This window comes from Schistocerca nitens, chromosome 4 (assembly GCF_023898315.1).
Source record: "Schistocerca nitens isolate TAMUIC-IGC-003100 chromosome 4, iqSchNite1.1, whole genome shotgun sequence".
NCBI lineage: Eukaryota > Metazoa > Arthropoda > Insecta > Orthoptera > Acrididae > Schistocerca > Schistocerca nitens.
In genome coordinates this window covers 550,708,458-550,733,541 of record NC_064617.1, presented here as the reverse complement: position 1 = coordinate 550,733,541, position 25,084 = coordinate 550,708,458, and the positions used below count along the sequence as shown (strand labels likewise).

The 25,084-nt window shown below is 42.1% G+C and overlaps 1 protein-coding gene across 1 annotated transcript in view; it reads right to left on the bottom strand.

Annotated features, from left to right (window-relative positions):
• Positions 1-25,084, bottom strand: part of LOC126253185 (cholinesterase-like) — a 97,295-nt gene that overhangs the window by 43,479 nt on the left and 28,732 nt on the right. Inside the window, exon 4 of the mRNA XM_049954348.1 lies at positions 9,172-9,357. Within this exon, the coding sequence (XP_049810305.1) occupies positions 9,172-9,357 (186 nt within the window). The remainder of the gene's footprint in view (positions 1-9,171; positions 9,358-25,084) is intronic.

The window sequence follows — 25,084 nt, the reverse complement described above, 5'->3', positions numbered from 1 at the left end:
CAGGCGCCGCCGAGAACTGACGCCCAGACTTCACAGAAACCCGGCCCCATGGTGCGTGGTCCGCCCATGACAGGAGCTCGTGGACATCGCGACTGACGGCTTCCCAACCGCCAGTGCAGCAGGCATTGGCAGTTGACCTCACGGTGACGAGTTCATCTCAACCACAGGGCATCCTGGCTGCAGCGGAGCACTGGTGGCCTAAGGCTCCCAAGTGCGATCAGCAGGGCGCGTTGCACACATCGTCAGAGAATCTACACAGTAGCAGCCAGGTGGAGGGTTCCGCAGGGATGGGAAGCAACGACGAGGAAGAAATTGTAAAGAAAGTTCAATAAATAATTGTAAAACTCCACACTATCTCAGTCTTTGGCGCAGCCACTGTGTCTTCTGCTAACAAGTGGTGCAGAAGTGGCAACAAAAAAATGGTTCAAATGGCTCTGAGCACTATGGGACTCAACATCTGTGGTCATCAGTCCCCTAGAACTTAGAACTACTTAAACCTAACTAAACTAAGGACAGCACACACATCCACGCCCTAGGCAGGATTCGAACCTGCGACCGTAGCCGTCACGCGGTTCCGGACTGAGCGCCTAGAACCGCTAGACCACCGCGGCCGGCGAAGTGGCAACATCTGCCGATAGAGATACCTGCAACCCGCCACAAATCGTCTTTATGTGAATGGGCGGCGATATACTCCGAAGACTGCTGAGACAGCGTCAGCACATTAAGAAGCAATACGCTGCAATGCCGCTGGCCTGAGAGTCACCAAAGAGAATAATACATGATTTAAACAGGCCTGAGAGCCACCAAAGAGAAGAAGACATGAATTAAACTTTAAGCTTCTAGTTACGCTAATATTGTATCATTACGGCCAAGTATGCTAACCGATTTTCTCCACCGCACTCGACGCTGTCATCCCAATAACAGTAGGGATCTCAGTACAGGACACTACAGATTATTACTTAATGGACTGGTCGTGTTGGGCCGCTTCACTATCATAGGTTCGAGTCCTCCCTCGGGCATGGGTGTGGATAAGTTAATTTAAGTTAGATTAAATAGTGCGTAAACTTATGGACTGATGACCTCAGCGGTTTGGTCCTATCAGACTTTACCACAAATTTCCAATTTTCGTGTTGGGTCACTGCAGATAGTGTAGAACGGATACCAGGTGGTCATGTGACCTTCCACTGCTGATGTAAGCCATGGCACTGAAGTGGAGTGTGTATTTATCTGTTGGTTGTATGCAGTCAGTACTGTAAGATGACCTAACTTGAAGACGTCACAGAATTGGAGAAAGGAGCTACTGTGACTAGTCCATGACCACACCGTGACTGAAGTGGCTTCATTTCTTGGAATACCAGTGCAGACTGTCCAACTTGTCTACAACTAATGCAGCATAAGATCATTAGCCGCTAAAATATCCTGCCCGAAGCGGTCCTGAGATGTAGCGTCATGTCTTGTTACTGACAGTAACTTTCACACCAGACTAAAACGTCCGAAGAAGCCTTGCAAGGCCCAACGGTCCGACCAGCCGCCGTGTCATCCTCAGCCTTCAGACGTCACTGGATGCGGATATGGACAGGCATGTAGTCGACACACCTCTCTCCCGGCCGTATGTCAGTTTACGAGACCGGAGCCGCTACTTTTCAGTCAAGTAGCTCCTCAGTTTGGGTCACACAGGCTGAGTACACCCCCCTTGCCAACACCGCTAAGCTGGCCGGATGGTCACTCATCCAAGTGCTAGCCCAGCCCGACAGCGGTTAACTTCAGTTATCTAATGGGAACCGGTGTTACCACTGCGGCAAGGCGTTTATCATTCAAACCAGACCTGAATTGCTGCTATTGCGACAATCAGTTTCCGAGCGAACACTGCGAAGAGAATTGCATCCGTAATTGGAGTCGACCATCCCACAAAAGGCCATTGCTCACAGAAGAACATAAAGGTTACATCTTAAGTGGACCAAACAACATGCAAACTGGACAGTAACTGGAGAAATGGAGTGGGTTCCAAAGGGTAACCATTTTGCTTCTTTTCAAATGACTATGTGCGTCGAGTTGTCATGTAATTGTAGATACACAAAGAAAACGACGCACCACGAAAGAATTATTGGAATGGGTCTGACGTCAGTAGATATGCACAGACAAAAAAATGATTACAGTTTCAGAAAATTTTAGAAGAGCTTCAATGGTGTGAATATACTGACATCTAAAAGCAATGCTTCAAGAATATGCTTCTAAGAAACAATAAACTACTAATTTAAACAATGAAAGTTAGCCAAAATGTTATTATGGTGTAAATCTGCCTATGTTTACATGTTTTATAGTGAAATTCTTTTCGTGAGTGCTAAATTTCCCATTATTCCTCTTCCAAAATATTAAGTTTATTTTCCTTGCTTTCTCGATCCAGTATCTGAAAATTAGAGGGGAGATTCGTAAATGACTACGCAGTTTCCTGTAGGTGGGTATTTAAAGCTGATTTGAAGCCCGGCTTGTTAATGTGTGCTTTTATCGATTTGATGCGTCCTTTTCGGATCATTCTAAATAAATCGTTCTTCCTCAATTTTAATTTTTCTCGATTTCAGCGTCATCCGTCAAAGGTTTAAAAAAATATTTCAGACAAAACTTGATAACTTTTTTATGGAGAATCGGAATCTACAATTAAAAAAAGGGAGTTTCCATTTAAGATTTAGAAGTTGTCCCTCCCCCCCCCCCACCACCCGCCCCACCCAAGGGGGCGGGGATGGGTGGTCACGTGTAGTATCATTTGATGTCCCCCTTTGAGCTTACGAACTTGTCTTACCCACTATTTTTACCCGATCTATAGTTTTCGAGATAATCCCATCCGAAACTTCAGATGGACCAACCTGTAGAACAAGTTTGACACTATGCGAATGGGCTAAACTTCAAATTTATATCTGTGTTTCAAGGAACTTTCCACACTTATGTAATTATCTGTGGTCCTATGTATTTTGAGTCATTTATTGAGCACTGAGCCTATGTGCCTATTCACATAATGCTGACTTTTAAGTTCAAGTGGATATAACTTATTATTCATTTATTTACTATGGTTTGTTTCTGTTACTGTGTCATATATGAGACTTTTGATCTCCTATGTCAGTTACGAGACCCTGTTTTCTCAAAGGATGCAATGAGAATGCTTTTATGATCTTCATGAATTCTGAGGCACTCGACAAGTTATACTTGTGCCTTATACTATTACTAGAGATTCTGTACCGTATCATTTCTCAATATGGAAAAGAGTGCCACATTAAAACATTTTGGTGTGGTTTTCAATGGACAAAGTGTGAGTTGTCCCTGAGTCTGCTGCACCTAAAACATGCGTTTCTTCTATTGGTAGATGATTTTTACATTTTGACTTCTTGCCAAATGATACTTGTACGTATATTTTATTTCTCTTTGCACTATTTCCAATTCTATATAATACTTGTATCTATACAACTGAAAGGCAACTTATTTTTATAATCTTAGTGAACTTTAAATAACATTTTGGTATTCTGTCAAATTAAGTACTATCAATGTCGGCCGGAGATCAGCACTTACAGAGAAGCTGCGCGACTTGAGAGATCGCAGCCTGCCGTGATCGTGCTACACAGAAACGCAAAACGAAACTCGTATGAGTATGTGAATTCAAATACAGAGAACTTTAAACATGCAGAATACGGCGCTGCTGTCGGCAACGCCTACGTAAGACAACAAGTGTCTGGCGGAGTTGTCAGATCGGTTACTGCTGCTGCAATGGCAGATGAACATAATTTAAGTGCCTTTGAAAGCGGTGGTATAGTCAGCACACGAGCGATGAGACACACCTTCTCCGAGGTAGCGATGATGTGGGAATTTTCCCGTACGACCATTTGACGAGTGTTCTGTGAATATCAGGAATCCGGCAAAACATTAAATCTCCGACCTCGCTGCGGCCGGAAAAAGATCCTGCAAGAAGGGGACCGACCAAGACTGAAGAGAATCGTTCAACGTGACAGAAATGCAGCTCTTCCATAAATTGCTGCAGATTTCAATGCTGGGTAATCAACAACGACGAACCATTCAACGGAACATCATCGATATTGGCTTTCGGAGCCGAAGACCTTCTCGTGTACCCTTGATGACTGCACGACACAAAACCTTACGCCTCGCCTGGGCCCGTCAACACCGACAATAGACTGTTGATGACTGGAATCATGTAGCCCGATCGGACGAGTTTCGTTTCAAACTGTATCGAGCGGATGGAAGTGTACGGGTATGGACACGACTTCGTGAATCCATGGACCCTGCATATCAACAGGGAACTGTTCAAGCTGGTGGACGCTCTGTAGTGGTGTGGGGTGTGTGCAGTTGGAGTGATGTGGGACCCCTGATACGTCTAGATACGACTCTGAAAGGTGACGCGTACGCAAGCATCCCGTCTGATCACCTGCATGCATTCATGTCCATCGTGCATTTTCGACGGACTGGGGCAATTCCAGCAGGACAACGAGACACCCCGCACGTCCAGAATTGCTACAGATTGTTTCCAGGAACACTCTTCTGATTTAAAACATTTCCGCTGTCCACAATCTCCCCAGACACGAACATTATTGAGCATATCTGCGTTGCCTTGCAACGTGCTGTTCAGAAGAGATCTCCACCCCCTTGTACTCCTAAGGATTTGTGGACTGCCATGCAGGCAGGATTCATGGTGTCAGTTCCCTCCAACACTACTTCAGACATTAGTCGAGTCCATGCCACGTCGTGTTGCGGCACTTCTGCGTGCTCGCGGGGGCCCTACGCGATATTAGTCAGGTGTACCAGTATCTTTGGCTCTTCAGTGTAGTAGTGCCGGAGGAGCCTGGTTTTCATTGAGGAGTTTTGGTAATTTGTCTTTTTGCTACACGTAGTGTTTGGTTACTTGCGCAGTAGAGGGATTTTGTCAGATTTCTGTCTGCATACAATGAGAGTTGTACCCGTGAGCCTTGGTAAAAGATTGCTGTTTTGATGAGCGCGCCGCAGCGCGTTGTGTGAAGCAGTCGCCCTCCGTTCTGGCGGTGGCACCGCTGTGGTAATCGCAGCTTTGGTGTCTCCCTCTGGTGGGAAAGCGGAAAGGTTGCCTGTTCACGTGCATTTAAGGGGCGCTATCAGCTCGGCAGGGTGGTCAGTCGGAGTGAGGCTAGGTCAGTCTCGCGTCACCAGTTGCTAGTCTGTCTCTCGTTTGCATTTGTGCGGCAATTAGTGACTGTCTGTCGTCCGAGTGCTAGTATGTCTGTCCTTTGGATCAACTTTAAAGCCAGAAAGTGAGAGTCTTGCCACTCCGGCAGTAACAGAGCTAGTGGTCGCCCGGTCGGGACTGAAGTCCTGCATCTGAGTATGCGCGTTAGGCCGCCACTCTGCTCGAGTTGCTCGGGCAACGGTGATTGAGGGTTGGATCGGTCGGTTTTGTCGGTCGAGCACTGAGACACGAGATGACGTGTGCGCCTTGAGCGTAGGCCCATGTGAGGTCCCAACGTGAGTCCAGTGGGCAGCGCCGTATAGAAAGAGGTAGTGGCTTCGCGGTTCACGCGAGAGCAACAGGAGCGAAACCACGACATCGAGCTGGTCGGGGCGAGCTGCGACGCCGTGAGACGGGAGATCGGCGCGCCTTCCTGCGTCCATTGAAGAGGCTGGCAGCGGACGGTTCGGGAGAGCGTTGGGGGTGCTGCGCCAGGTCTTCGCCAGAAATTGCAGTTTGTTAGAAGTTAAGTGGTTGGAGATATATCGTTTCATTTACTTGTTAAATTCTACTTGTTTTCTTGGTGAGGTCACCAGACGCTTTGTTTTGGGGTCGTCCCACCATTCTTCTCCGTTTGCCCACCCGCGGGAAGGTGGTTATTTTTGACCCCCACCCCCGTCAATGTGCCGTACGTTAATAGCTGCCTCTGTCATGTTTGTCGGGTTCGGTGTTAACGAATTAAGGAAAAGGCCGAATTCCTGAATTATGTTTCTATCTTGCCTATCATCTTGCGAGGCGGTATATGTGTAATGTAGAGCATGTTGCACATTTTATGTAAGTCTGAATTTCATGGGTTTTATTTAAATAGTCATTTTTATAAAGTTGCCACCCTTCCACCATAAGAGCCCTTTTAGAAACAAATTGCACTTTTGGTGGCAAATAATTTCTTAGTGTGAGTGTTTGTACCATTTCCATCCCTCTTACGGGGTGCATAATTAATGTGTTTGTGTGAGTTGCTAAAATTTTTAGTTTAAAGTAATTTGCACCAGTGTAGTTTTTCAGAGGTCTTTGTGAGCGGTCGTGACTACGGCCGTGTTGGAAGGGAGCGGAAGCTTCTCAGCCCGAAGGCTTCTACAGTTAAAAAATAAAAATTAAAAAAAATAAAAAAATAAAAAAAGTTGTTATTCTGCCTCTGAATAATTGTAACTGGATATTTAGAGGGTGCTTTCTGGTTGTAATATTAAATCTGTTTTTGAAAAGGTTTTTAGGAATAAAATTCACATTTGTTAAAGGTAATTTTATTTTCCATCAGTTACTTCCTGGCAACTACTTCCACGCTCACCTAGTGTGATTAAATGGGTTAATGTTCTTTTTGAATCGCTAGTAAATAAAGTTAATTCTTAAGGAAAGGTTTTGAAAGTAAATTCACGGTTCAGGAATAATTAAAGGTCTGTGTAAAGCTTGTCAGTGTTTGAAAAATATATCACAAGTGTAATAGACTGTACACTTTATTGGTTTCTATCACTTTTTCTTACATCGCTGAAAGTTAGTTGACCAAACACCCCCTCATCATTCGATTTTTATTTGTAAAAAGGTATGGCTGTAGTTGCTGCAATTAGTTCATGCATTGTAATCTGCATGGATCGCAGTATTGCTTTTGTTCTGTGGCAGTATGTCAGGGAGGAAATGGAGCGATTTCACGGGATCAATCCGAAGATTCCGTTTACCAAGGAGGAGGAGGCAGGCGGAATATTACATTTCCTTGATGTACTAGTTTTGAAGAAAGAAGATGGTTGCTTGAGCCACACGGTTTCCGAAAACCCACGCACACAGGTGGTTACATACGCCGGGATTCTAACCACCACCCACAGCAAAAGCGAGGCATTATAAAAAAGTTGGCGGCGGACAGAGCAAGGAAAATCTGTGAACCAGAGCTGCTTGACGCAGAATTAAAACATTAAAACACCAATGCATTGCTTAAGAATGATAATTCGTTCACTAATGTGAAATGAGTGCTAGGAACACCGCATGGAAATTATAGCGGTGTTCTAGCGCCGGTGAAATCGGAAGTATTCGTTCCATTCATTAAGGACATGACTGACCGCATAGGAAAAATCCTAAAAAAAGCGGAACATCGCAGTAATCTAAACACCTACACGGGAGATACTAAATGACCTAAAATCAGCCAAGGATGCTCGCAAACCGATGGAGAAAGCTAGAATTTATGGGATTCCTTGTAGTTGGAGGTATACGTGGGTACTACAAAAAGAATTTTCAAAAGCGACTCGAAGAGGACAAGGGAAATTGCAAAGAGGGGAGAATGACAGATTAGCTGTTGCGGAACATGACCTGCAGCAGGAAATCACCACATTCATTTTGATAGCCACAAGCGGATACCATGAAAGGCTAGTCAGAAAGGCCATTGTAACTGCGAAACACCACAGGAAATTCATTAGGAAGAAGGAGGGCGTGAAACTGAATTAAATTTAAATTCCGGTGGTGAAGAAGATGTGTAGTCCACCGTGGGATGATAGCAACAGCGGCCGACGGCAGTCGTCAGCGGCTAGTTGTGCTCGCGTGTTCAAACCAAGTGACTTCACGCCACTGTACGGAAGCTCTAGGAAACGGAATTACTGTAGCCAGGATGTGAATCGGACACTCAACAAACGTACGATCCCCCTTGAAGATGGCCTCAGCTGATAGGGACGAAACACTGGGTTTTGAAGTGAAATTTATTCGACCATGGCATAGCCCAGAACATTTTATTAACTGTGACATTTCCGTCCATGAAAGTTTACATTCTACTATAATGTACCTGTTACCATGTGGTGTGGCCTGTTTGATGACATGTGTGCACGTGCAGTGTGCGAGACTAGCCCCGTCTGATCGACGAGAAAATGGTAGTTTCTCGTCGTCGGTCAGTTGCGCTACAGAGTAGCTCGAACACTAGACTTTTAGTATTTTAAGAAGTGCTGCATCAGTGAAGAATAATGTTTCATTTGCTTTAAAATACTGAAAACGGAAAGAGAACGGAAGGAACCACAACAAACTTGCTACATCAAATAAGAAGAAAACTTAAAACTTAACAATTAATTCACAGTTTACGATAAAAATACAAAGTATCTCATCGGCTACCTGTATTTACATAACACTCCTGTATCAGCTTGTAGCCCTTAAAACTGGGATATTAACGCGAAAGACAGAGTTCTTCAACCTCAGTTTTCATCCTTTAGCACTGCCTATTCCTAATATGCAGATGGTCGTATGATCGTCAATTACAACAAGATTCTTAACCGTAGTTTGAAACGATTAGAACCAGTAGGAGAATACTAATGATTTTCTGTAGTAGTTCACCACTTAACATTCTTCGAGGAAATCAATGAGCCGTGGACAGATTATTTTCTTTCCTTTTTTTCCCTCTTTCATTTAATATTCGGATTACATGTATATCGAAACGGAGGAAGTTCATAGTTTTTCAATCTTTGCCCTATGCCTACGTTTATCATAGCAGATAATATGGATAAAAAACTGAAAATCTGTTACTTCAGAAACAGGCAATTTTCGCGGTTTCAGAGGTCAGGTTAAACTGGCATTGAAAAAAAAACGATAAACATCATTCATACTCCATCTTTCTTCCTCTTTTAGTTCTAAAACCGGCGTGCAAACCTCTAGGCACTGGAGGGAAACACCCGTAAAGAAGTCGTCGGTATTCCTATTGCTGTACTGGAGAACACTTCGCTTAGTAGCTTGATAGTTCCTCTATATGAGTGCTCCGCTAAAGGCGGTGCTCATCTGATTGATGTGATCTTTAAGAAGTGAGTGCATGGAACTCAAAAGTCTCACTAACACGTGTGCATTTGTAAATCATGATGACCTGTGTTCATAAAGTTTTAGTGAACTGTTGAAAAAGGGGCGTTCTCTCTGGATCACCCTGTAAAGTAAATGTGGAGCTAAACACTGCCACAACTTCTCACCTGAGGAGAGCGGTGAGACAAAGTGCACTGAGGTAGACATCGAACCGGCGCTTTGTCCGAATAACGTGACTCGCTGCGGGTCGCCGCCGAAGCTGGCGATGTTGTTCTGCACCCAGGTCAGCGCCAGCTGCTGGTCCTTGAGTCCCGCGTTGCCAGGTGCGACGGCGTCTCCCGTGCTCAGAAAACCTATAATTGAACACGACATCCATGACAAAGAAAGTTATTCACAACAGAATCAAGCGACTACTGTAGAGGTAGACACCGAATGTTAAAGCGAAATGTATTGATCGCAGTTGTGTGTATACAGTATTCATGATCCATTTCAAAAATATCTTTAATTTGTGGTTCAAAAGTACCTGAGTTAGTAGTGCACGAGTACAAAACAAAAGCGAGAAACATATAGACGGTGACACGGAGAAACTTTTCTACAATCTAATAAAACTATAAGTGAAGGAAAGAAATTCCATTCATAGTAATTAAAACAGTACAACTTTGCCATTTACGAAACATTGATGGTATTTATCATTTTTAAAAATTGTGTCCCTTAGAGAGCGTCCTCCTTTACGAATAAATTCGTGAAATATGCTGATGAGATTCCTCATTGACCGCTGCAACGTCTCAGCTGTGGTCCTGTGAACTGTATCCCGCTGTTTCAACTCATACAAGGTTCTCGGTTGAGTCATGTAGACTTTGCTCTTGAGGTAGTCCCACAAGAAAAAAAAATCACAAACGGATAAATCTGACAATCTACCGAATCGTGAAATCACAAGGTTTCCGAACAATTCTTGCACATGTGCCATTGATTGCCGTGCAGTGTGTGATGTCACTCCGCCCTGATGAAACGAGGCTTCTTGAACGTTTGTAAAGTTGTTCAATGCAATTGTAACGAAAGTTCGTAGCATCTCCACGTACGATCGGCATTGACAGTTATTGTGTTTCCCCGTTCATTTGCCAAAAAATACGGTCCGACAATCCCATGTGATGAAACACCACACCATGCTGTCACTTTACGAGCGTGTGAAAAGCGCTCATGAACGTCATTACGATTTGTGTTTGCCCAGTAACGGTAGTTCTGTTTATTCACACAACCTGTGAGATGAAAATGTGCCTCATCTGACACCAACAATTTGTTTAGAAATTTAGTCATTGTTTATTTTTGTTATCATTTCTTAACAGAATCCTAATCGTAATCGGTAATCGTTGTCCTTCAATTGTTGCACCATCTGTAGTTTGTATGGATGAAATTTCAAATCAAGATGAAGAATTCTGCGAACACTCTTGCTTACGAATTGAATAGCGTGGGCTCCGTAAGACTGACTCGCGTACAACATCAATGTTCGCTGGAGAACGCCCACTTCTTGATCGTCCTGTTGGTTTCTTCTTGAAGGCAGATCCAGTCTCTTCAAACTTATTAATCCATCATTTTATCGCGTGTTTCGACGGAACGGCATCATGACGTCCTATATTATAAAATCGTCAAAACCCCCTCTTCACCGCTACCAAACTATCATTGTTTTCATAAAACATTTTTGTGGTTAACGCACGCTGTTGTCCGTTCCACCGATCCATGATTACTGAAATGGCGGACTGTTACTCATCGAACCCGCAGCGCTGCCACCTGCCCACGGCTGCCACTACTCATTTCAAACATTCCCGTTATTCTGTGTCACCCTGTACATATAGATGAGTAATGAGGAGAAACTGAATAGAATTGGCGAGACAAGAAATTTATAGCACAACTTGACTAAAAGAGAGGATCGGTTAATAGGACACATTCTGACACATCAGTGGATCACCAATTTAGTACTGGAAGAAAGTGTGGGAGGCAAAAATCATAGAGGGAGACCAAGAGATGAATACAATAAGCAAATTCAGAAGGATGTAGATTATTGCAGTTAATGAGAGATGAAGAGGCATCATTCGAGTCTTCAGACTAAAGACCACAACAAGAACAACACAGTACCAAATTTTCCAACGTAAAATTCATGGACCTGTCCCAACCCTTATATAATGATAAGTTATGGCTGACAATTTTTAACATACAACTTGTACATACAGTTGGTGTCTACATATAATGTGCCGTAAGTACATGTAAAATACACATACTTTGACACCGCGGATCCAAGTTTCCGGAAAGCATCATCAATGTGAATATAAAGATGTTGCTAGTAAGATATTCCTACGCAATTCTTAGCTCCAAACAATGGTAGTTGCTTGTAATTTTAATATTTCCTTACTCTCGTGACATTAGTATAAGTGTAATTTCAAATATTTTCCCTTTACCATTATTGTCACAGTGCAGGCTCTTGGTGACCAACATTGAAGAGTTTTTGGTCACACCTTATAATATCCCAAGGGTAACCTGAGCTATTGTCACTCATCATTCTTCCCCGTATTCACGACGTTACTAATTTACTTTGCCAATCTCCAAACTGCTTTCAAAAAGATAAAAAAATAACCACACAATATCATGTAGTACTTTTGCGTCAAACATATATATATATATATATATATATATATATATATATATATATATATATATATATAATTTTCATAATTGTAAAGAATTAGCATTCAGAGCGTCTGTTTTATCGATGAAACCATGTATCTGGTGCTCAAGATGGACCAACCATTCACAATTTGTGAATGTATGAGCTGTTTATGAAGAAGTCTAGTGGTGTCATAAACTATAAGATCAGTCTAAAATACTTAAAGAACATGTACCAGTGCGGCGAATCAGTTGTGTGTCCTATCTACAGGTTGGAAAAATACCTTCCCATGCTACTAATACCAAATGTCAATCTCTAAAACGATAATATTCGTAAATTCAAGCCATTAGTTGAGGTGATCAAAATAAAGTAGCTCGCCCCAAATCACATTAAGACAAGACTAGACGCGGTGACTTTACTTATAAGCAGACACGACTGATCATTCAGCAAGTCACTTTATACAAGGCATCGTCAAAATCTTCCAACACATTTTCTTGTAGTCTTTAGTATGAAGACAAATGTGATGCCATTGTCCATTGTCCATATCTACTAAGTCCACAGCTCGTGGTATAGTGGCTAGTGTTGCTGTCTCTGGCCCAAGGGGTCCCGGGTTCAATTCCCGGCCAGGTTGGGGATTTTCTTTGCCCAGGGGCTGGGTGTTTGTCTTGTCCCCATCATTTCATTGTCATCATCATTCGTGACAGTGGCTAGATTGGATTGTGTAAAAAGATTGGACTGTGTAAAAATTTGGTCTTTTTACGGGTGCTGATGACTGCTCAGTTGAACACCTCACAAACCAAATATCATCATCATCTACAATTAGTTTTGGAGACGTAAAGGTGTTCATCTTATTCAGTTCTTGGTCACCCCAGAACAAACTTCCGTCCGTTAGCAAATTTACTGTTCCTTGATGCATCTGTATGCATTGTATTATATTTAGCCTATGTTGTTTAATAAAGGCCTTTTCTTCTAAGTTCGGTTCAGTATCTCTTCATTAGTTACTCGATCTACCTCTCTAACCTTCAATATTCTTCTGTAACACCACATTTCAATACTTGGTATTCAGTTTTGTATGGCAATATTACCGCCCACGTTTGATTTCCATACAACGAATGCTCCATACACATACAGAAAACACATTCCCTGACAAAAAAAGTTAAGTAGCCAGAAAGGGGGATGAAAGGAAATGAAAATTCACCCGTTGAAGGGGTACATGATGTTATTTTTGTGATTATAAAACGTAATGAAATTTATGAAGATCTTGGGCAGTATGAGCACACATATCAGTATGACGTTGCACTCTCACTAACCTGCACTGATACACTGATTCAGTTGGGATGGGCATCATACAGCTGTTGTATAGTCACCTGAGGCAACCTAGCCCAAAAGTGTTGTAAGTGGTCGTTGATATCCAGGGACTGATATGGAGTTGACGTCCTAGCTATTCCCAGGTATGTTCCACTGGAGACAAATCAGTGGATCTTGCTGGCCACAGGTGTACCTCAGCATCACGAAGAAAGTTCATAGAGACATGTGTTACACATGAACAAGCATTTTTAATTGAAAAATGACACCACGATAGTGACATACGAGAGGTAAAACAAGATAATGTAAGGTGTCCATGATGTACCGCTAGGCCGTCAGTACCTGCTGCGACCCGAAATCATACTCGATAGCTCCCCACACCATTATACCAGGAGTACTGTGTCTCTGAAATAATGGGATCTCTCTCCAGATTCTTGCTACACATGCAGATGATGACCATTCTAGGTAGGGCAGAACTTCAATTCATCGCTGAACACAATGTGATGGCAGTCATCAGTAATGCATGCTTCCCCTTCATAACACCACTCCAATCTCAGACATTTGTGTTGTGATGTTAATGGTAGTCTATGCACGGCATGATAATTCTCTAATCCGGCTGCCAACCATTGGTGTGGGATGACACTGAATGACGCAGGGCGTCCATTACTTAATCTTGGATGCCACACACAGACGTGAAGGAGTTACCCCGACTGTATTCCGTTAGAAACGCGCGAAGTACGAATTATATCACAGCTGAGCTAGCCACAGGTGAGCGCAGATATTACGCCTTACAAAATACAACACAGCCACGGAATGTTGCGAGGGAGCCATCCAGGCGAGATATGAAAATAGTTGACACGGCAACATCTAAGCGGAACAAGGCGGAAGCCTTTAGATATCAGCAACTGCATAAGTGTCCAATGTACATGCTGCAAGGCATAGCAAAGCCAAAAATAGTGAGGCCCGTGAATTATAAATACCTAGTCACTTTTGTATTGAAATGTTCTTGTGTAATATTGCAGCATTACCATCACACGGCTGTGAGACTTGGGGTGCCGTCTGGAATGCTGTAAAGAATCTTCAGTTCTACTTCATATCAGAGCCCTGAACATAAGGCACAGAGCTGCCGCCGCCACGGAGCCTACCGTGTCCTAGGTCATAACGTGCTGGCTACAGTGCTCTTAAAGTCACAGCACTGGAGACATACGCCACTCCTGAGCTCTGAGGACTTCGCTGACGGAAGCTGTGGTGTTACGCCATTGGTTGGGCATGCTAAGCTCTGTCAGCATTGTGGGTTGCCACGCCTACCCATGAGGGAGGCAAGTCGATGCCTCAGCCATAATAAAGGAATCTGAAACCAGAAAACCAATCTACTAACTCTACTTCTATTTCAGTGTGCTTGGTCCACTATGCAACTATTCCTCCCCCACCCCTCCTCCCCACCCCCCACTCAAAAATGTGGTGGTCACATGTGGTGCAATGAAATGCTGATGATGAGTCAGTCTGACCTCACGTTCTGATACAGTCCCACGTCAGCACACGATTACAGCCAAATCTCCCTCAAATCTGGATACTGCACGATTCGACCAGCCGACTAAATGGAGTCCTGCAATGACACCCCTTTTCAAACTCTGTTACGCGCTGACTACACTGTCTTACAAGTGTATGCAGCCTCTTCGTGTCTTTCACAGTAATGACTCACCATGTTACGCTGTTCACGCTTATGTACACATGAAACCTGGAAACAATAGTAAACACAAACAAAACTAACACACTTGGTGGCTGTTCAACCTGTTACACCGAATTGCAACTCTGATCATTTATCTTTTGCCGATGTATGCATGTGTAGGAAGTTAGTTTATCATCATACTATGCCTTCTGCTTACTTCAGTTCTTTTTTTTTTTTTTTTTTTTTTTTTTTTTTTTTTTTTTTTTTTTTGGCAGACAGTGGACATTCCAATAGGAAAAGTTATATGTGATATTACAATATTTTCTTTTAAGAGAAATCTTTCTAATGCTGTTGCTAATCTATATTTTATATCTTGGTTGCCTCGCTTTCGTTGGTTAGTTCTGTGTCCCGAGTGAACTCATGTACTATTATTAGGGTATAATCTCCTCAGCATCCCCAGATTTTCTGTCTCCTATATTGCGTTATCATTCCTTTGTTTTTGTTTTGTTTTTGTTTTATACATATTGTAACATCTTTTCAATAAACTATTCGTTCCATCACTGATATTCTCAGTCCTTTGCCATGTAATAACTTTAAAGTTATTATCTCTCCATCCTGAGCTTTAATTCTTCTTTGCAAATTTCTCCCTAATTTGTCTCACTGCTTGTTGAATCCTTTTCTTTTTATTAGTCATAAGTATTTTGATTATCTTGATGGTGTCTGCCAAGATACCTCTATTTTGCCAGCCTCTGCATCTCACAGTAACATCTTCACTTTTCATTCTCAATAGTTTTCCTGACGGATCCCAGTTTCTGTCTTTACCTGGAGTTTTCACAATCTACCACTTCCTCTAGTACCGCGAAAGTTGTTCCTTAGTGTACTGATACATGTTCGTTCATCTGGTCTCTTCTTCCAGTGTTTTCCATGTGTACCTTTCTTCGCCAATTATGTGGAAAATCTGCTCATTCCTGATCTTATTAGTCCATCTAATTCTTAAAATCCCTCTGTTGCACCACATTTGAAAACCTCCAATTTTCTTTTGTTTTTGTTCTCCCACAATTTATGTTGGATACAATGCTGTGCTCGATAAGTACATTCTAAAAAATTTCTTCCTCAAATTGAGGACTATCTTTGATTACTAGTAGACATCCCTTGACCAGAAATGCCTTATGCTAGGCTGTCCTCCTTTCTTCGCGCATCACTTGTTATTTTGCATCCAAAATACCGAAAGTCCTTCACTTTGTCTACTTCGTTGTCATCAATTTTGATGTAGAGTTTGTCACTAATCTCCTTTCTAGTGCTCCTCATTTTACTTTTGTCTTCATTTATTTACTAACTATCTATAGTGTATGCTCATTACACTGTTTATTCCAATCAAGACATCCTTTAAATCTTCCTTCCTTTCACTGAGAATTGCGTTCTCATCAGCGCATATTACCATTGATATCCTTTCACCCCGTATTCTAAGTCGGCAAATTTTATGACTGTGTCATGATTTGTTTGACCATTGCTTCTGTTAACAAACGCAACATAGGAATTGCCGCTCTCCTATCTTTACCTTTCCTAATGTCAAACTGTCATCTTTTCCATTCTAGTTTATTTTATTCTTGTCAGTAAACGGGATGAGTTATCGGTTAAGCTGATTATGTGATAGTTTCCGTATGATGTATCCTACATTGCTATTTTCGGAATTGCGCGGATAAAATTTTCCTGAAAGTCAGATGATGTATCTCCAGCCTCATAGATTCTATAAACATTTGAATGGTCTTTTAATTGCCACTTCCTTCAATAATTTTAGAAATTACAAAGTAATATTATTTATCCCTTCTGCCTTATTTGATAGAAAGTCTTCCTAATTTCTGTTAAACTCTGACTCTAATATTGGATTTCCTATGTCTTCCATATCGACTCCCACTTCGTTTTCTATCACATCATCAGACAAATCAGTGCCCTAGAAAAGGTCTTCAGTGTACTCTTTCCACTATCTGCTCTCTTCTTCGTGTTAAAAAGTGGAATTCTCATTGCACTCTTAATGTTGACGCACTTGCTTTTAATTTCATTGATGACTGGTTCCTCATTTTCTATATTTCGAATGTGTTCTTCCGGCAATCATTTCTTTTTCGAACTTTTCACGTTTTACCTCTAGCCATTTCACCATTTATTTCGTGCACTTACTACTTGTTGCAGTCTTAACTGAGTTATACTGCTGCATTCCTGCCTATATTTCAGTATATCCTACTTCAGTCGATGAGTTGGTGTATTTCTTCTGTTACCCGAGCTTTCCTCTCAGTTACCTTCCTATCACTTATACGTCCAACTTCCGTGATTTCTCTTTTTGTAATGTCCATTCGTCTTCAAGTGAACTGCCTATTAAGATATTTATTACTGCAGTATCTACGGCTATAGAGTACTTCAAAAGCTTCTCGTGATTTTTCAGTATTTTAGTATCCCCATTATTTTCGCTTTACTTCTTCTAAGCGATTCTCTTGAACTTGAATTTACTCTTCTACATTAAAAATTGCGGTTAGAATCTACTTCTGCTCCTGCATACGTCTTACAATGCACTGTCTGATTTCGGAATCTATGTCTGATCACGATGCAATCCAGCTTGAATCTTATCATATCTCCTCTTGTTAACATCAGTTTCCAGTACCAAGAAGTTGCCCTTAAACTCTGTCAGCTCTTCGGCACTCTATGACAAGGCTGATAGCTGACCTAGGATGATTCCTTATAACGGACGTCTTCGGCCAGCATTGCTGATGATTTTTATTCAAAGTTTAAACAATGACTGGGATACAACTCGATACCCAGAATGTTTTGATTACTAATTGAAGGCGTACCCCCGGTTCACGAGCTCAATGTAGAGACCGAATGACAGAGTAAATGTGTTACTCTCCAGTCTAACTCCTTTCTCAACTACTGGCCTTTGTCAAATAGTTTGAATGTGGTTTCTATACTAGCTGCAAGTAACCTTCTGCCTCCTATGTTTTATTGAAGTTTTTTTTTTTGGGGGGGGGGGCGGGCAAGTTGGGGGGGGGGGAGGGGGGAGGGAATCAGTATTGTTTCAAGGGTTCCCATTTCTCTCCACAATTCAAACTGATCTTTTCTCCGTCCAGCCTCTACCTATCGTTCCAGTCTACACTGTACTGCACTTACCCCTTTTCGACTTATGTCTTTCAGTGCCGTGCCAAATATTTCACGTAATATCACATCACTCCATTCCCCTTCAGTTTCCCTTCCCTTTCCATAATATTGTTCCGGTCTGTGGTAGATAGGTCGTGTTAGTATTTTGGAACAATTAAACTGATACCAGTTAGCACAAGTCTTCTTTGGTAGTAAGATTATTACATTATTCTTGTCATTAGAAGCTATTTTGCCTGTTTGATATATCACCCCTATTAGGCGGACCAAACCTCTCATAAAGGCTCTCCAAAGAATATAAATAATTGTGGAGGAATTAAGAGTACTCCAGTTGCCCTCTTCCGACTTAGGTCTTTCAGTGCTCTGCCCAATATTTCTCGCAGTATCACATCACACCACTCACCTTCACTTTCCCATCACTTTCCATAGCATTGTCCTTTATAGAGTTCTTCTATATATTACAGCAAAACTTTCAGTTCTTCGTTACTCGGACACGGCTTTCTACCTGTGCCCTTGATGTTACTACATGCATGCTGCAGTTCCAGTGTATTACGTATTTTACTGGTGAAGTGAGAAAGCCGTGCCTTAATCTGATGTTCAAAATTAGTTGTAAAAATATTACGGAGACGATACGCTAGAGCTGATCCCATAAAAAGATCCCACTGCACGACACCAGATCTAAACTAATTAAAATTAAAAACTACCTCCAGTAGCTGTAGTACATTACTTATTCGTCATCTGATCTACCACTGTGTTTCCCAAGGTTCAGTGCAGCCTGGTTAGAGACATCACCCTTGGCGACACTGGTATAGACTTCTGTAAAATGTAAACTTTCACGGCCATAAATGTCACAATTAAAAAAATGTTCTGCGCTATTATGCGGTTGTCGACTGGATTTCATCTTAAGCTGAAATCCATCCGACCACGACGTAACAGACCGGAACATTATATTAATTGTGGCTAGTATAAACTTTCTTAATGCCAAGAGGCACAGTACAGGTTTCAAGAGGAATGTTGGTTGCTTGGTTGATGTGGTGGAGCGGACCAAACAGCGAGGTCATCGGTCGCAGAATGTTGATTACTGTACTTTCAGTACTGTGATAAGATGGTTTCTATTCTAGGTTGCACTGAATCTTCCTACACATAGTGGCAAATCAGGTGACAAAATAAGTAATATATTACTGTTACTGAAGTAGTTTCTGATCATAATTATTTTAGATTTGGTGACCTGTCTTACCGGCAACAACAAGACCTTGCTGTGGGGTCGTCTCTGGCGTATTGGCTGGCTAATATTGATATGACTGACCTTAAGCTGCAACCACTGTGGGGATGACGTGTTATTGGTCTACACTGGTACTAAGAACATTCTTTGTCCGGAGATGATCTAAATATGCAACATGCCTCTATTCACTTCACAATGCAAGAAAATAGTCAAGGGAAACTCCCTTACCTCAATTTGCTGGTTATATTTGTCGACACCCAAATTAGGTAAGGTATGTACACCAGGGGTTCAATAGCTAATGCAACACAACGCGGCCAAATTTCGTTGAAGAAAATGGGGAATTTCTTGTGGAACATCGTGGAACATTCCCTCTGTAGCGCATACGAGGTGCGGCTAGAAAAAAACCGGACTGATGCTGGAAAAAACATTTATTTACAATTATTTACAATTTCATGTTATCTCCTTCAATGTACTCTCCTCCTCGGTCTCTACACCGCTCCATACGAATTTTCCACTGTTCATAGCAATCCTGCAGATCATTTTCGGTAAGTCCATACATTACTTCCGTCGCTTTTTCTTTTACTGCTTCAACAGTCTCAAATCTTGTTCATGTTGAAACTTTCATGAAGAATCTGCCTAACACTTTCCTTGTCAACTCCTGTTAACTCAGACACTGCTCTGATTGTTAAACGGCGATCTTGTCGAACAAGTTTACCGATTTTTTCAATGTTTGCATCAGCTTTTGCTGACAATGGTCTGCCAGTGCGAGTGTCATTACTGGGGTCTTCGCGGCCATCTTTAAATCGTTTAAACCACTCAAACACTTGTGTTCGCGATAAACAATCATCGTCGTACACTTGTTGTAACATTACAAACGTTTCACTTGCAGATTTTCCTAGTTTGAAACAAAATTTGATGTTAACACGCTGTTCTTTCTGTACACTCAACATTTTCCGACGCACAAGCAAAACGTCAACTACTAAAAACAGACGCCACGGGCAGACTGAGTGCAGGAGGCAGATGAAACTCGAGCAGTAGGCGGAGCGAGAGTCACGTGACAGGCCACGCGACTTTCAGCCTTATTGCATTCGTTTTATTGTTTCACCAGTACTAGTCCGGTTTTTTTCTAGCTCGTATAGTTTCATGAAGTCCTGATTTGTGGTGGCGCTACACGTCGCCTTCAAAATAGCGTCTTGTAACGGAGGAGCGTCCCAAGCAGAGATCTATCAAGAAGATTCTTTTGGCGGGAAACCAGAGCGTCACAGATATTCATAGCCGCTTGCAGAGTGTCTACGAAGGTCTGGCACTGAACAAAAGCACAGGGAGTATTTGGGCAGGTGTCTGTCATCATCGCAACGAGGTCGAGCAAAACTGGTCTCCCGCCTGCATACCTACGGTGAACAAAAGCTCGGTGAGTCGTTGGGGGAGGCGTCTATCACCATCGCAACAAAGTCGCGCAGATCTGTCTTTATCCCGCGTGCCGGCCAGCCGGCCACAATTGTGACCACTGCAATATTGGAATGTGCGGACGCTCTCATTCGACGTAATCGTCGGATCACAAGTAAACACCTCGCTGCACAACTTGACATCTCTGTTAATAGTGCTGCCAAACTCGTCCACGAGTTTGGCAGCACTCAAAGCTGTGTACCTGCTAAGTTTCTCACCACGTAATATAATATCATAAAGAGCAACGAAGGACCATCTGTGCGCAATTGCTTGCTCGTTACGAGGCTGACCGTGACAATTTTATGTTCGAACATCGTCACAGGCGATGAAACATTGGTTCACCAATTCGAGCCGGAAACAAAATGACAATCCATGGAATGGCGCCCCACCACCTTTCTTCCGAAGAATAAGTTCAAAGCCGCACTCTCAGCCGGGAAAATCATAGAGACTGTCTTCTGTGACTCTGGAGGGATTTCTGTGTGATGTCCCCCATCATGGTGCAATGATCAAGTGGAAAGTGTATTGTGCTACTCCCAGAAAATTGGAGAAGGGGCTTCAGCGTGCTCGTCGCCAAGAAAATGCAGACGCAAGGCATGACAGCGCAAGGCCAGACACAAGACTCGCAGCCTACAGAGGCTCACAAAGCTACACTGGAATGCTCTTCCTCATGCACACTACCTTTCGGATCTGGTACCATGCGAATTCCATCCGTTTGGCTCAATGAAGGATGGACTCCGCCGGAAGTAGTATTTGGACGACTGGGAAGTTGTTGATGCAGTAAGGCTTTGGCTCCGACGTCGACCAGTAGAGTGGTACCATGAGGGCATGCAGGTCCTCCCAGTAAGCTGCCTCTTGCATTGAACGGCGATTATGTTGAAAAATAGGGTTTTGTATCCAAAAGAGTGACGAATAATAATGTGTATTGTAACGAAGAATGAAACCAACGGCTTTCATAAGAAAATGGTTTACTTATTGAAAGTCCCTAGTGGCAAAGAGATCACTATTGACTTGATCATTCACAGTGATTCGAACCAGCCTTTTTCTTATAAGATGGCTGACTTCAGGTCATTATTTCACAGGTTGCATAGTGTTCCACTTAGCCATGAAGCATTAGATATGGAACTGAAAATACATACCAATACTAATACCATTTCAATGGATACAATGCCGAGTTTTTTTAACAACATTATTAGAGGAATTGTTAAAATAAATCTGAAAAATAATGAATAATACCAACTCTGATTAACGCTAACTAGGTCTTGGTATAATTTTTGAAGGAGTTCATAAAACATAGCATGCAGAGAAGGTTACCCACGCTGGTTTGATACTTGTTGGCTGTGCGAAGCACAAAAAGAGGTCAGGGGTTGAGTTCTTGAATGGTAAAGGTGCGTATGGGATTTCTTGCAACTGTTGCCCAGTAAAATATGTTGGTCAGACGGGGAGAAGTTTTAATTTTAGATTTAAAGAAGACTCTGGTAGAAGAACCCGAAAATCGTGCACAGTACACATCTACGTGATGCAGAACATTCTAGTACTAATGCTTCCAAAAAAAAATAAAAATTTTACATAATGAACCTAAGGGTCATCTGCTTAACACTTTAGAAGAGATGGAAATAATGACACACCCTAAAATTATTCCTGAGTTTATCGTAAATGGACAGGTAGAACTACGTCACCATTCCATTTTAGCAAATTTTGATTGGTACACATGTGGGAGACAAGGGGAGAGGGGTGTGGATCACACATAAGTATGTTTACCCACTGCCTGTGCCTTTCTTGGGATTGTTTGTATCCTCTTTCTATAGAACCTGACTTGTGTTTGTGACACTGTGCCAGATTACTTTAGGATCTTCTTGGTACTTGTAACGCTATTAACACCTGCTATCCCGATATTTCTGCGGGAGTTTCTCTATCTTCCAAAGCTTACCAGCATATTTACATCGGTTTAGTTTTGCACTTTACCATAGCTTCTCACGTCAGTGGGTGGCTCTTGGTTTGTTAGGTCGGTTCTCCCAGTTATCCCGCGTGCCCTGCTGCGTAGTCCCCCTCAGATGATGCTTGCTTATTATGTCTATGTGACACTAGTGTAGCTGGTCGCAGCCTGAGAAGTCGTCCCACAGTGTCCGGTAAGCAGGTTAAGGGTTGTCTTGTTTCCACGGAAAAAAAAATGGTGAGTGGTTCTCATAGCAAAACGCGACCGCACTGTGAATTAACAAACACTATTACGTAAAAGCATTATTTTTATCACCAAAATGGAAGAGACCGAACAGTTGTGGAGGTGTGGACTCCGTTATTGGAAGTGACTATTCTGGACAGTTTGTGTTTGAGAAAATGAAATGTAAACGGAGTGACTGTTGTCAAATTATTTACTATTAGGAAAAAAGCACTTGTTATTCAAAAGTAGAAGTGTAAATCAAGTGACAGTAAACCACTCTAATTAAAGCGTATGTGATAGTCCATTGTTGCAACCAGAGAACAGTGGGTTTGCAATATAACCCAAATAAATCCCACCCTACGCCTCACCTGAGGTGTTCTATGTTCTTATGTTCATTATCAGAGCAGCTATTTGAAAGGAAAGTATGTTTCTTATAATCTGATTTGAGGATTCGTTGCCAACAAAGCAGCTTCCTGTTCATCACGGAACATCTACCACACTATAGATTCAGAGATTGTTATCTGCCGCAGCGTTTGCAACGCAGACGATAAAAGGTTCATACTTTTCTGGGCAGCCATTTCCCCAGTCTTTACACTGGAAATGAGCAATAAGCTATAGACCTTTTAAAGTGTAGACAACCGCAAAAGACATTGAAATAGTGTTAGCTACTAAAAGAATAAAGAAATGGCAAAGGCACCTCGGATAAAGTGCCGCAGTGAAACACCAAGTTTTCTCATAGTCGAATATTTAACACTACTATTTAACTACAGTAGGAAAACCCTACCCACTTGAAGGAGAGAAATTGAATCCTATTGCACCGATAGCTACCTACTGTAACTTCGTGATTTAATTTTGTTTTGGCAATTAATGCCATAGCAATGCTCAGCCGATATATACAAACAGCCACTGACTGTAGAGCGTCGAAATTGAATCCTTTTGCACCGATAGCTACCTACTGTAACTTCGTGATTTAATTTTGTTTTGGCAATTAATGCCATAGCAATGCTCAGCCGATATATACAAACAGCCACTGACTGTAGAGCGTCAACGTAACAGCAGCAATTTTGCATTAGCCAGTGACTCCTTCGCGCTGATGGCTACCTACTGCAACCTCGCACTTTAATTTTGCTTTGGAGATTAATGCAATTGCAGCACCCTGCCGACATATGCAAACAGCCCATGGCTATAGAACGACAACGCAACAGCAGCAGTTTTGCAGTAGCCAGCTGATATTACAGCCTCTATTCAGCCCTCACTGTTCACTCACAGATCGCTCAGGAGGCTCAATAAATTCATAACAGTTAAAGGACTCGTTATTTTACATAAAACGATTAACACCATCAACAATAAAACACACAAATCCGTCAAACCGAAACGTGACATATTTTAACTACAGGATTAGTTGCACAAATATTATTGTAACACTATATTTGTATCTATACTTACATGTGTCTTGTGTGTATACGTGTGAACTTAATTTGCAGGGGCGGAAATGAGGGAAAGCCAATTCAAGAACAGCAAGAGAGTTTGCTCAGATTTAATGTATTTTACCAAATAGTAGCGAGTGTAGAGGTAGTATTTCTATTGTTGTTCATCAGTGATTCCTTCATATCTGTGTTAATGAAAGAGCAGTATTCAGTCGATAGAGCAGTGTATCTGATTTAGAGACGAAGTCTGTCCAAGTGTAAATTATAAATGTTTTAAGACTTTGTAATGTGGTAAATGACTGCCATGTAGTTGCTGGCCTCACACAGGATTGTTCGTAAGCCCTCTGGGGTTTCAGAAAATGATTGAGCGAAAGGTACAAGACTTACTAAAAATGGCCGCATATTAGCGGACAGTGCATTTCTCCAAACCTTTAATTCAGATTACAGAATCTCAAAAAGGACATACTTGTGTCATGGTAATCATTAATATGTGGATGCAATGTACTGAAGACTCTGTTGCTGTTGGCCATGAAGCTATAATGACAGTGGCTCGTATGAAAATATCTTCATTGGGTCGCCTAAATGCAATCACGAAGAACACGAAGCAGATGATTTGTCTAGGTGTTCTGACATGTCTTCCCTTTAGTGGTGTGCTCTACTACACAGCGCCTATTACTCATCTGAACTTGAAGAAACGCTCTATCTACTGATATGTGCCATTTTTTAGTATGTCTTCTAATCTTCTGAAATTCCGGAGTCGTTCATGAATATGTATAACCATGGTACTGGATGTAACGTCACTGTTGCTTAGTCCATCGCGATATATCGCAGTATGTTCGTTCCATCTCCACTCTCTCCGCATTTTCCTGGCAGAGGGCAGGGTCCACGCTGTACTAAGTAGCAGACTCCATTTTTAGGGAGAGTGTCATTAGAGATTTTTATCTCTTATAATCTCTACTATTTTGTATACCAGAAATCATCCCTCATGATGATACAGGAGTCGTTGGACATAAGCTCATGTCCATTTTGCAGAGGACGTTCAGCTCCCGCATTTTCTCT